The 12,739-nt window shown below is 52.3% G+C and overlaps 1 protein-coding gene across 10 annotated transcripts in view; it reads right to left on the bottom strand.

The window, feature by feature from the left end:
* ZNF236 (zinc finger protein 236) overlaps positions 1 to 12,739 on the bottom strand; it is a 107,635-nt gene that overhangs the window by 3,982 nt on the left and 90,914 nt on the right. For 9 of the 10 annotated variants that reach the window (XM_023242112.2, XM_045041267.1, XM_045041268.1 and 6 more), the window contains 3 exons: positions 5,342 to 5,476; positions 2,400 to 2,597; positions 1,455 to 1,584 (listed from right to left, as the gene is read on the bottom strand). In XM_023242112.2, the coding sequence (XP_023097880.1) occupies positions 1,455 to 1,584; positions 2,400 to 2,597; positions 5,342 to 5,476 (463 nt within the window). The remainder of the gene's footprint in view (positions 1 to 1,454; positions 1,585 to 2,399; positions 2,598 to 5,341; positions 5,477 to 12,739) is intronic. The other variant, XM_023242113.2, reaches the window with a different exon arrangement.

Genomic DNA, 12,739 nt, shown 5'->3' with positions numbered 1-12,739 from the left:
CGTCTCCAGTGCCCGCTCCGGCCCGCAGCCCTGCCCCCTCGCCGTCCCTGCCTCTGCCCCACACGCCGGGCCACCGCCAAGCCCCCAGGCTTGGCGACCCCTTCCTCTGGGCCTACAAGGTTCTTTCCCGTGGACTCTGCACGGCTGCCTCCTGGTCAGGGGTCTGTCCGCTCTCCCGGCCCGGCCTTCCTGGACCACGTGTCAGCAGGAAGCACCGCGTGGTGGCTCAGAGATCACCTGCTCTGCATGTTCCCAGGGTGTCACTCTAAGTCTGTCCCTGCTACCCAGTGGCCGAGACACAGGAGGTCTCAGCCACGGCTCACCGGTGCCAGGCAGAGCCGTGAAAGGGCTCCGACGCTGTCCTGCCGTAATCCCCGGGACTCTGCATGCGAGGACGTCGTACCTGTGACGGTGTTCCCTCACACAGAGAGACCGGTATCACAGACGTCACTACAGCCACAAGTGAGTGGACGGGGGACCCAGAGGCGGATCGTCCCTGCGGGCCCACACACACCCTGCCAGAGCAGAGGCGGCCGCAGGGACCGGAGGCTGCACGGGGCTCTCCGCTGGTTTGCAGACGGAGCGCCCGCGGGAAGGGGTTGGTCCCAGAAAGCGGCATGCAGCGCACGGGGCGACGTGCCAGCAGCGGGCTCTCCACACCTCCACACGCACCCGGCTCGTTGGGAAAGCCCCTTAGCACGTAAATACACGAGCAGGTACGGCCTCGCTGTTTTTCACTCCCACGCTGCCGAGTGCCGGCCTGTGCAGACCACCGGGGACGTCCCCGAGGACGCCAGAGCCCGGGGCCGGGAGGGGCGCGGACGGGGCCGGCCTGGGGCACCGGAGGGCGCAGAGGCCTCGTGGGGGGCGGTGTCCGGGCTGACACCTGAAGAGGAGTCAGAGGAGGCCGGGCGGAGGGAGACCTGGAGGCCAGCACAGGTCGCGCACAGCAACGCCAGTCACGGGACAGCAGGCGCAGCTGCAGGTCCTCAGAGGGCACGAGACGGCCACGTCCGCCCGCCCCCCAGGGTCTCCACCCGGCCGGCGCGGAGGCAGACCAGGCCTCGGCGGAGCAGGGAAGGCGCTGAGGCGGAGGCCGCCGGGCCGGGTCAGGGCGGGTGGCGCGTCACGGGGCGGGAGAGGCAGGGACAGACCCGAGCAGGCTCAGGTGGGGACAGGACGTCCGCACAGAGAAGCCTGAGGATGTAGGGGAAGGGAAGGAACGGCCCCCGAATGCGGGCCCAGCCCCGGAGGACGCAGCAGCCGGCGCCTCGTGCGTCCTGAGTTCTGTGGTCGCCCAGGAGACCACAAACTCTGTGGCCTGCGGAAGCCAGCGTGCCAAGTGAGCGACAGCAGCGTGCAGGCCCAGCTCCACAGGGCACGTGTGCCGCGATCCCCTTTCCTCGGCGGCGCCCCGGCGCCCGGCGCCCAGCCCGACGGCGCGGCCCGGTTACCTGTGTGGATACGGCTGTGCCGCTCCAGCTGGCTGGGCTTGGCGAACGCCTTCTCACAGGTGTCACACTTGAACACTCTGGGCTTCTGGGAGCTGAGGGAAGGGCCGGCTTGGTGCGTCTGCATGTGCTCCTGTTAACGACCACACAAGACACCTGAGGTCACGCCGGGACCACAGACCTGTGACAGGAACGGCAACGCGGCCACGGGATCACGTCCGCGGCACGGCCCACCCGGGGCCCTGCCCCGCGGGTCGGACACAGCGGGCCGACCCCGCCGCCCTCGGGCACCAGCTGTGCGGCTGGCTCTCCAGGGCCTCTGCCCTCCCTCGTTGCCCGTGACCTTGACGGTTTTTAGGAGCACCGCTCAGCTATTCTGCAGGATGTTCGTCAACTGAGAACCGTCTGAAATGTTTCCTGTGACGGGACCGTGGCTCCGGGCTTAGGGGGTAAGGAGGTGTCTCGGTCCCAGACTATCAGGGGCGCACAGCCTGTTCCGTGACCGTGGACAAGCTGCACCACGTGGCTGATGTCTCACCTGTCAGCCCCTCCCAGGCACACTTAACTGCTTTTTGCGCATCCTCGTGCGCCCTGGGGAAGAAGGAAGGAGGAGGGGACGCCACGAGGGCGGTGTCCACACAAATTGCTTGGGTTTGTCTCCTTTCCTGGCCATTAACTTCTCCAAGCACATTTACGTCCGCGAGGACTCGCGGGGATTTATCGTGCGCCGTGGGTTATAACCCAACGCTACCTTATACCTTTTCTTGCTGCAACTGTTCCAGCTCTGGCCACCAGGAGCTCTTCCAGAGGGTTCCCGGGTGCCTTCGACACATTTGTTACCCTTTTCTTTCCACCGGTGAGATTCAGGACTTCCACCGAATCGCGTCGGTCACCCTCGGAGGGGGTGGCGGTGCTGGGGGACGGCGGCAGGGCCGCAGGGGAGCCTACCTTGAGGTGAGTGGCGCGCTTGAAGGCCTTCCTGCACACGGGACACACGTGGATGCGCTCCCGGCCGTGCACCTCCTTGCTGTGCTGCAGCAGCATGGCGGCCGACGCAAAGCCGCGGCCACACTCCACACACTGGTGTAGCCGGGCCTCCTTCTCGGGCGGCCCGCCCTGGGCCAGGCTGGCAGAGACGTCAGTGACCTACGGTGGGGCCGGAAACCCCGGGCTTTACTCCACGGCCGCGGCTTGCAGCACAGCGACAGAGGCACCCTCCGACACAGGCACACCCAGCCCCGAGTGTCGTCTGTCACCCTCCCTAGGGGGGGCGGCGGGGACCCAGGCATCCTATCTGACCGGCCCGCTCTTGCACTCGGGCAGAGTTTAGAGAACGGAACGGGGTTCCACACACGTGACCTCCCAGGTGCAAATTCGGCTCCCACCTGACGTCCCGGCTGCTCTGGAGAGAGCTTCTCCACCCTGTCCCTGGCTTCCTCATCTGGTCAACCATAACTATCAGGGCTGGTGACGGTCTGATGAGGTAACCCATGAAAGGTCCTGAGAATAACGCCTGGCTTACAGCACGTGCTCAGGAAATGCTATTCGTGATAGTAGTTTTAGCAGAGGCAAGTATAAAGGACACTGCCCCCACAATGCTGCTGCCTTGGCTGAAGATCTTTCTCAGCAAAGTGCAATATAAACAATACTTAGTAGAAGGTGTTTTTAGCTTTTGATTGGATGAGAGCATTTTCTCCAAACTTTAACCACAACGAATTAGGTTTTCAAATCATTTTAATGGGATGCCATTAACACCCGGAGAATAAATAAAGCCAGAGGAGTTTACCACTCACTTTTATAAAAAAGTCTTTGGTTTTGCAGGTGAAAACTTATATAGGACAATTTAGTGGAAGAAAATCAGAAATAGTTATAAAGATAATTGATGGCATTTTTCAACATTTTTGTTCTAGTTTATCAAGTACTTTTTCATAATACTGTAATATACAAAAGTGGATAAAATTTGAACACCTAACAAGAGAAGATTTCTACAAGGTGCTCTAATGTTATTAATCTGTGCTGTAATAAAAAAAAATGGAATGAAAAAACAAAACAGAAAACATGAGAGGCACAAAGATGATGCAGTTGCGTCACGTGCCATAAATAGGTGTCACTTTGTGGTGCCTGTTAGGGGTACACGTTTCTACGTGTGACGGTGTGTGCAAAGCAAAGAAACAAGGACACACTGTGTATTCAGTTCAGCGCATAAAATATATTTGTTGTGAGTCAAAAAAAGTCTGAAAACCCCTGGAATAAATCAGACTCAAAGCGCCTGGGTGGCTCAGTCGGTTGAGCGTCCGACTTCGGCTCAGGTCATGATCTCGCGGTTTGTGAGTTCGAGCCCCGCGTCGGGCTCTGTGCTGACAGCTCGGAGCCTGAAGCCTGTTTCAGATTCTGTGTCTCCCTCTCTCTCTGCCCCTCCCCTGCTTGTGCTCTGTCTCTCTCTCTCTCTCAAAAATAAATAAACAGGGGGCGCCTGGGTGGCGCAGTCGGTTAAGTGTCCGACCTCAGCCAGGTCACGATCTCGCGGTCCATGAGTTCGAGCCCCGCGTCGGGCTCTGGGCTGATGGCTCAGAGCCTGGAGCCTGTTTCCGATTCTGTGTCTCCCTCTCTCTCTGCCCCTCCCCCGTTCATGCTCTGTCTCTCTCTGTCCCAAAAATAAATAAAAAACGTTGAAAAAAAATTTAAAAAAATAAATAAATAAATAAATAAATAAACATTAAAAAAAATTAAAACAAAAACAAAAACAAAAACAAACCACACGATTAAAGCACATGATGCAAAAAGTGCGGTCCCTGAAACAGACCCTGGGAGCTAATGGCGCTGACGTGCCTCCGTTCCTCCGCTGGTCCTTCCCAGTAGCTATGGTAACTGGACGCCATCACAAGACATGAAGACTCGAGGCGGCGCCCTATCGCTGGGACCACAAGTGAAAGATCAGATGGGGAGCCTCCCCAGGCCGTCCTCCACGGGCAGCACAGCCCGAGAGCCCCGGAGACAAGTGGGCTACCATGACCCGCGCTGACATGCAGCTGCATGAGGCTGACCGTGTCTCAATTCTTCAACACAGAGGAGTCCTCGGGGGGCGCCTGAGTGGCTCACTTAAGCATCTGACTTCGGCTCGGGTCATGATCTCATGGTTTTACGAGTTCAAGCCCCACGTGGGGCTCTGTGCTGACAGCTCAGACCTGGAGCCTGCTTCACAAGCTGTGTCTCTCTCTCCATCTGCCCCTCCCCCACTTGTGCTCTCTTTCAAAAATAAAAAAAATTAAAAAAAATAAAGGAGTCCTCATCCCATTGAAAGGCCAATGAGAAATTTTCTTGAAAACTTACTTGCTAAAATTGCATAAAATGTAATGCTGCTTACAGTCAGTATTTATTACCTGTACTTTAACTTTGAAAAGTTTTAAGGAAAGAGTTTTTAGATTCTTGTATATTTAGAACTATCATTCACTAAATCTTAGACCCTGAAAACATGCATTTTAAGTACAAAACTGGTCAAATGACAAATAGGTCATGCAGACACATATAGGTGTGATGTATAAAAAAGTATAACCAGACTTAAAACAATCAGCAAAGGCTTGACAAGAAAACCTATGAAAAGAACTAAACGCAGGTAAATGGCCGAGTGAAGTCGGATCGGTTGGCCAGAGGAATAAATTTACAACCAGACTCACGAGTTGTTTCTACATGACTCTGCAATACGGAAAGCCCACCCAACAAGCAACGTATCACGGCCCGGACGAGACCAGTGTCCTCCGCTCACCACTGGCTGCCCCGCAGCGCCCACTCCTCATCCCCTCGCAGGTGCAGACGCCCCCCCCCTCCCCAGAGGGACCAGCCCTTCTCGGTCCGTGTGTGTCAGCACCTGGGGCTGAGTGTGAGCGACGTACCTGGTAGGTGATGTCTTCGCCAGCAGCGGAGGAGGGCTGGGGGGTGTGGCTCACTAAGATGACCTGTGGGGAGCCCGCTCCCCCTTGGCCGGAGAGCGAGGGATCCGTGAGTAAGGCTGGGAACTGCTGACCCTGCTGAAGACAGACTGTGTTAGAGGCCGTACCGTTATCAAACCCAGGAAGAATTTAACAGATCGCTTCGGGAGCCGTTACTGTGGAAAATGAGCTGGCAGGCCCTCGGAAACAACCACAGAATCAGCAGGTGACCGGGCAGCTCCGTCCCAGGCATCTGCCCCAGGGAAACAAAAACGCTTATGCACGAACGTTCATGGCAACCAAGAAGGGGTTGTAAACCGAGGTGTATCTACGCTTTTTTCAGCCACGAGAAGGGTGAGCCGTGGAAACAGAAGACGCTGAGTGAGGGGGGCCGGTGCAGACCCACTCATGTGACGCGTCCCAAACAGGTGCGTCCACAGAAGGGGAGAGCGCCTGGTGCTTGTCAGGGGCGGGGGAGACAGCGAGAGGTGGGCAGGGGTGACACGGGGGTGACTGCGAGCTGCTCACGGTGCCACATTTCTGAGGTGATGACATGTTCCCAAACTAGATGTGGTCGTGGGTGTGCAACTCTGTAAACATACTAAAGACCGGTAGGTTGTATACTTTAAGTTGAACAAGTGAACGCTACAGCACACACGTTATATCTCAACAAAGTTGTAAATATATATATATCATAAGCACTCGTGCTTAAAAACACACATTTGGGGGGTGCCTGGTGGCTCAGTTGGTTAAGCATCTGACTCTTGGTTTCAGCTCAGGTCATGATCTCGCGGTTCATGGGTTCGAGCCCCACATGGGGCTCTGTGCTGACAGCTCAGAGCTTGGAACCTGCTTCGGATTCTGTGTCTCCCTCTCTCTCTGCTCCTCCCCTGCTCATTCTCTCTCTCAAAGTCAACTTTAAAAAAAAAACCCAAAACACCACACATTCTTTTTGCTGTGGCCCACCAGCTACTTTGAGCCTTCCCCTGCTCCAGCACACCTCCCACTGCGCCTGGAGGGCCGACCACACACGCCAGCGCGGGAGCCACGCAAACGTCGCACACACACAGCGCGGGCTGCCGAATCGGCACAGACTCCAACACGGCCGACCCGCGATCAGAACGTGTGCGTGAAACACAAGGATTCAAGAGCCAACACCCACGCACGAAGGGGCCAGGAGTCTCCAAGAGAACTTGGGTCGTAAAGAACGTGGCCCGTGTCACAGGTCCCCCACGGCTGAAGACAAGGGCTGTTCTTGTGTCTTTGGGACACTGCGCGAGCTGTACTCCAATGGGGCAGAGACTTGAGCAGGGGTGGGCGGTGGAAAATGGACTGAGAAGGCAGTGAAGGAATTTTAGGTCCACTTCTTGTGGAAAGACACTTCCCAAGGCACACAGGGAAACATGGGGCAGAACATAAATTTACAAGGACATCGTCATAGATTCTAGACAAAGGAGTGTCTTAAATTCATTTGGATTCTCTGCTTTCTGCAGGCACCTTTACAAAAAAAAAACAAAATGATATTTTAGGTGTCTCCATATATCAAATTTTTTTACACGGACGTATTTTGAAAAGTTCTGATCTACATCCACAGAGATTCCCGCTCGCTATCCCCCTCCAGTGGGGAAGACGGTTCGATACGGCTCCCTTCAAGTACTGGTGACTCCTGCACCGTGGTGCCTTGTCTGCGGCCGGCTCTGCCTGCCCTCTCGCCAAACCACCCGATTTGGGGGAATGGCATCGATCAAAATTAATAAATTCACATTTCGTAATTTTACCCATCAAAGACAAATGCAACTGCTGGCCAGAAATTCTGATACACCTAAGAACCAGCGTCAGCTCAGTAAATCCATATACTCTCAAAGAAAGCTAAGGCCTCTGAGATACTCAGCTTCTATAGGGTTTTCAAGGACAAATCGCAACTCCTTTTGTTCCGAAGGGACAAAATCACAGAAGTGGGGGACAGATGAGCAATTGTCAGGGGAAGGGGATGCAGGAAATCAAACGTGAGGGACCTTGTGGGCTGGAACTTGTGGGCTGGAAGGTCCTGTGATACTACCCCTGCAGCTTTACAAGACACTACCACTGGGGATAGCACAGGTGCGCCAGCTCCCCCCGTATCCTTTCCTGAAACTGACGAGTCGATAATTATCTCAAAATAAAAAATTTAATGAAAAGAACCCCAAACACAACGTAACTTACTAGCTTACTGTTGGTGGTTCAACTGCTAATATTAAGTCTTCTTAATGTATACACCCAGATTTAAAAATCAAGCATTCAGGAGCACCTGGGTGGCTCAGTCGATTAAGCGTCCAACTTCAGCTCAGGTCACAATTTCGCAGCTTCTGAGTTCGAGCCCCATGTCGGGCTCTGTGCTAACAGCTCGGAGCCTGGAGCCTCTTCGGATTCTGTGGGTGTGTGTCTCCCTCTCTCTGCCCCTTCCCTGCTCCTGCTCTCTCTCGCGTGCTCTCAAAAATAAATGAATATTCAAATTTTTTTTAATATATAAAAACCAAGCATCTAGTAAAATAAATGCTCAACCATCAGCCACACTCATGAATGCAGTGACCTGAATCTGCTAAAATGACACCATCTGAAAGTCATTTATTTTCGCTTTGCAGTATTACTTACAGTGTGTTTCTTTGCTATATTTGGCTCGCACTGTGTTAGAAGTTACAGGAATTCTCGCTCTCAAGCACACGTGGGTTTTGCAAGCACCTGAACGCTGCTGGGCCGAGGGCTGCAGGAGAGTCACGGGGAGGGAGGGGACCACGACGAGACTCCAGCCCCACCCACCACTACTGAATCAACCCTGCAGGACGAGAGCCAAGGATTGTCACGTGCAAACACGTCTGGGAAATACTGCTGCAAAATTACCAAGAGTTGCCACACTGATGGGTGAGACTTCGTATGACGGCAAATCTGACTCCCTGTCAGGTCCCTCTAAGTCAACCTAATTTAATATTCCCATGTGCTATCTCACCAGGAATATATTCGTAGCAGCTCATGGCCTCAATTCCCCGTAGAACTCTTAATGAACCACAATAAACGCTGCACCTCAATGGAAATGCCGCGAGAGTCGGAACAAGCCGGGACCAGGACGGGACACGTACAGGAAGGAAGCGGAGGAGCTGCAATTAGCAGCCCGGGCTAAAACAAGTCCCGTTACTTCAGAACCGGCTGCTTTGCACATCGAGAGTCTCCAATCAGACTTGTCAGTGTCCGCTTCACCCCGCTGTCAAATTCTGACTTCTTATTAAGACCCGGAAAACCACATTTACATGTCTAACCACTGAGTTTCCTATGTTTTGTACCGGGCCAGTTGTCTGTACTAATAGAGTTAATAAAAACCAAACGAACAAACAAGAAACCAAAACCCACAAGAATTCATATAAAATAGAATTCCCATCAAGAATCAGTTACTTCTTTTTGTTTCCAGAATAAATGCTGAAGAATCACTCTGCTTTCTTGAACAGAGTTTTAAACGTATGCTTGCATTTCCTTATAAAACTGTCACACTTAGGGGCGCCTGGGTGGCTCAGTCAGTTAGGTTAAGCATCCGACTTCGGCTCAGGTCATGATCTTGCAATTCATGGGTTCCAACCCCGCATCAGGCTCTGTGCTGACAGCTCAGAACCTGGAGCCTGCTTTGGATTCTGTGTCTCCCTCTCTCTGCTCCTCCCCTGTTCATGCTCTGTCTCTCTCTCTCTCAAAAATAAACATGAAAAAAAAGTTTTTAAAAACAAACAAAAAAAACTGTCACACTTAGCCACCTAGCAGTGACACACCCTGGGCCTGATCCCCACCCCCACCAACAACAGTCCAACATTTGGAAAGAAAACCTAACTTCAGGTTTGCAGTTGAAAGAGGAATCTTTGTAACTCACCAATTTTTCTTTTAATACTTCTCCTAGTGGAGTAACTACAAAGTCGCTTCTTAATCCAAGTGTGTGTCACATCACTGTATTCTAACTTTGGCTTCAACACATTATATTTTTAAATAAACTAATTCTTTTCGGTCTCAGAATGATCATTTACCCCACAAAATATTCTCCTCTAGTTGGGCTAGTTGCACGTTTTAAATTACGATTAATCGTGGTCTTACATAAATGTGTTCGTTCCAAACATTCTGCTACGACAGACTCAACTTCGACCCTTGGCTAAAAACTATTTAACGATACGATGTAAGTAAACTACTTAAGACCACCTCTTTTTGCTTTGAGAACCATTTTCTTTTGTGGACTTTATAGACACAGAAAAATAGAAAAATGACACTCAAAAAAGTGTATTACTTTTTAAATATACTGCCTCTTTAAATTGTAATTCACGTGTTCACAATCTCGCGTCCTTTCCGTGCCTTTAGGGGGACCCTGATCTTCCACGTGCTGTGTGACTTTCACCTGCAGACAGCAGCTCCTTCTCACTGCTCTCACTTATTTCCTCACTGAATTCAAGCAGCACATGTTGTGAATAGTCTTAAGGGACTAATACTAAGCCATTCAGCTTTTGCGTCTTAGTGACTCTCGCCTGTATGCAACACTTACTGCTAGAACGATTAATTTCTCACAAATACCTTTGATTTCCAGGTCACATTTTTATAGTCATAATCAATCCTAATAATTTACATATTTACAGACACTTCCATAGATGTTCACTGACCTCTTGACAATGATGGTTTCATTTGTACAACAATTCATTACACTTAGAAAAGTTACACTCCTAAAGCTAAGACAGGTTTGTTCTGTTTTTCTTTTCATATTTTCAGTTTTAAATCATTGTGAATCCAAGTTTGGCAGCTGACAGGAAAGATTCAAATTAAAACTACAGAATTTCTCTTGGAGATCAGTAATACTACTGTTGCAAAAAACAAAGCGATCTAATTTAACAAACAGAAAATAAACCCATAATCAGAAAAACAAATGGTTCCCTGGCTCTTTCTGATCAAAACTGACCCCACCCCGCAAAACTTATTCAAAGGCATTGAATTTCATTAAAATCTGTACCTTGAATAGTTTTTACCTTACGCTACTTCCAGAACCACGTGGCTAGAAGTGCACACGGGGACACGGCCCGGGGGCTGGAGAGAAATGCAACAGGATGGCAGTCATGTCGCCGAGGCCGAGCACCGGCCACAGCCGGTCAAGGGCAAGGCAGCACCACGCGTAGGTCAGGCTTTGAATGGCGACCGTGATACAAGGTCCTGTTTACAGCTACCACCGTGTGAATATAAAATCGGCAGCTTAGCAGCAAGTCAAAGGTGGAGCAAATAAACTAAGGCCCTTTATGGCATCGTGGACCTGGACCGGCAGTCTGTTCTTCGCAGAGTAAGTGCATAAAAGGTACTTTCTGTGCAGCCTCCTTCCCTACCCGCCCGCCCCGGATCACGGATAACCCGAACCCGGCCCTGTGACGGACGCGCTAGAATCAGGGTAGGAAATAACAACACTCAGCGATTCACCAGAAATCAGGCTCCCTGCATCCTGCATCTAGAAAGAAAACACAGCACATGGACCTCTTAAGACGGCTACCCCCCCACCCCATATATGTATGTATGTAGGTTCCATGCCCAACAGAGGGCTTGACCTCACAACCCCAAGATCGAGTCTGATGCTCTACCGACTGAGCCACCCAGGCACTCCCCCCACAACACAATGCTAATTTTCAGGCGCCCCCTCCCACATCAGGATGCTAATTTTGAGCACCCCCCCACAACACAATGCTAATTTTCAGGCGCCCCCCCCCACATCAAGATGCTAATTTTCAGGCATCCCCCCACAACTCGATGCTATTTTCAGGCGCCCCCCCACAACACAATGCTAATTTTCACGTGCCCCCCCCAACAACAGAATGCTATTTTCAGGTGCCCCCCCCCACATCAGGATGCTAATTTTCAGGCCTCCCCCCCCAACACAATGCTATTTTCAGGCGCGCCCCCCCCCACAACACAATGCTATTTTCAGGCGCCCCCCCAACACAATGCTAATTTTCGGTATTCAGAAGGGTGACTGTGTCATGACAAACAGATGCTGAGTAACACGTGAGAACACATAACTGTCACACGATGTGAGCAAGGACTCGCAGCACAGAACTCAGCAGGTGCCCCCCCACACACACACCCCCCCGCGCTCACAGCGCCCACCACACGCTTTTCCACAGAAGGCCGCTCGGTGAGGATGAGGTTCACGGACGCTGGCTTCCAAATGGTCCTCCCAGGTGGGCGCCCGGGCAGCGCCGGCACCGCGTGCGTGTCACCCCGGGGGCCCCGACAGGGCCACTGGCCAGCAGCCCGCGAGCACTTTGCAAGCGCGACGGCCGGAAACTGGCTCAGCACTGGCCAGGGGGGCGAGGCGGGAAACGTCCCTCTTTTACAAATGGAAAGAACTAGAACCTAGAAGAGGGAAGTCGGTTTGCAGAGTCAAAACAGCCAGCGTGTGCCACTGTTTACCCTGAGGCCCGGTAAGTACCCTTCCGCACAGGGCCGCCGGGGGCGGAGCGATGGTGCTGCCCGAACGCACTCTGCGTCCTAGGGGGTTCGGAGCCAGGGGGTCACAGGGAAACTAGGTTCTCCTTAATTACCTTCGTTCTACCGTATCGTGGCTTTTCCAACTAAACCGAGATGTGCTGCGGTGTCCCGGCTCAAAGCACTATTCAAAACGCACACCTGCAATCCAGCACTGCCACCTGCTGACTCATCGAAGGACACAGCGACTGACAGCGTGAGATCCCTCCACCACCTGTGGGGCCCCTGAGGGCCACATAAGGCCCCCCAATAAACTCCTAGAGCTACATGCTGCGGAGCCACTCGAAAACTGCGTATTCCTGAAATCACTGATGGGGAAGATATTCACCGAGCAGTAGCCGGCGAGAGGTTCCCACCACGCGACGTACACACGAACTCATTTCTGTAGAAACGTTAACGCGTGAAGGTTTACAAGGATATATAGACTAACTCATCAATCTTAGTTCCGTTTGGGCAGTGGATTTTTTTTTTCTTTTTTGAGACGGGGGAAGAGAGAGACACAGAGAGAGACAGCGTGAGCGCCTGCGAGCAGACGAGGGGCAGAGGGAGAGGGAGAGAATGGCAAGCGGGCTCCACCCTCAACACACAGCCCGACTTGGGGCTTAACTCTATGACCCTGGGCTCGTGACCCGAGCAGAAATCAAGAGTCAGATGCCCATCTCACTGAGCCTCCCAGGCGCCCCTGGGGAGGAGGATTTTTTGAAAACAGTTTTCTGTATTATCGGAACGTTCTTGTTCTCTCCTTTGTGCATTGAACATACTACTTGTATTTTCATCAGGAAAAAAAAAACAATTTTGAAACAGACGATCAGAATACGCACTTAGGAAAGAATGAACTAAAGG

Source organism: Felis catus, chromosome D3, assembly GCF_018350175.1.
Source record: "Felis catus isolate Fca126 chromosome D3, F.catus_Fca126_mat1.0, whole genome shotgun sequence".
Classification (NCBI taxonomy): Eukaryota; Metazoa; Chordata; class Mammalia; order Carnivora; family Felidae; genus Felis; species Felis catus.
The sequence above is the reverse complement of the archived record's forward strand: the minus strand, read 5'-3'. Positions and strand labels throughout refer to the sequence as shown.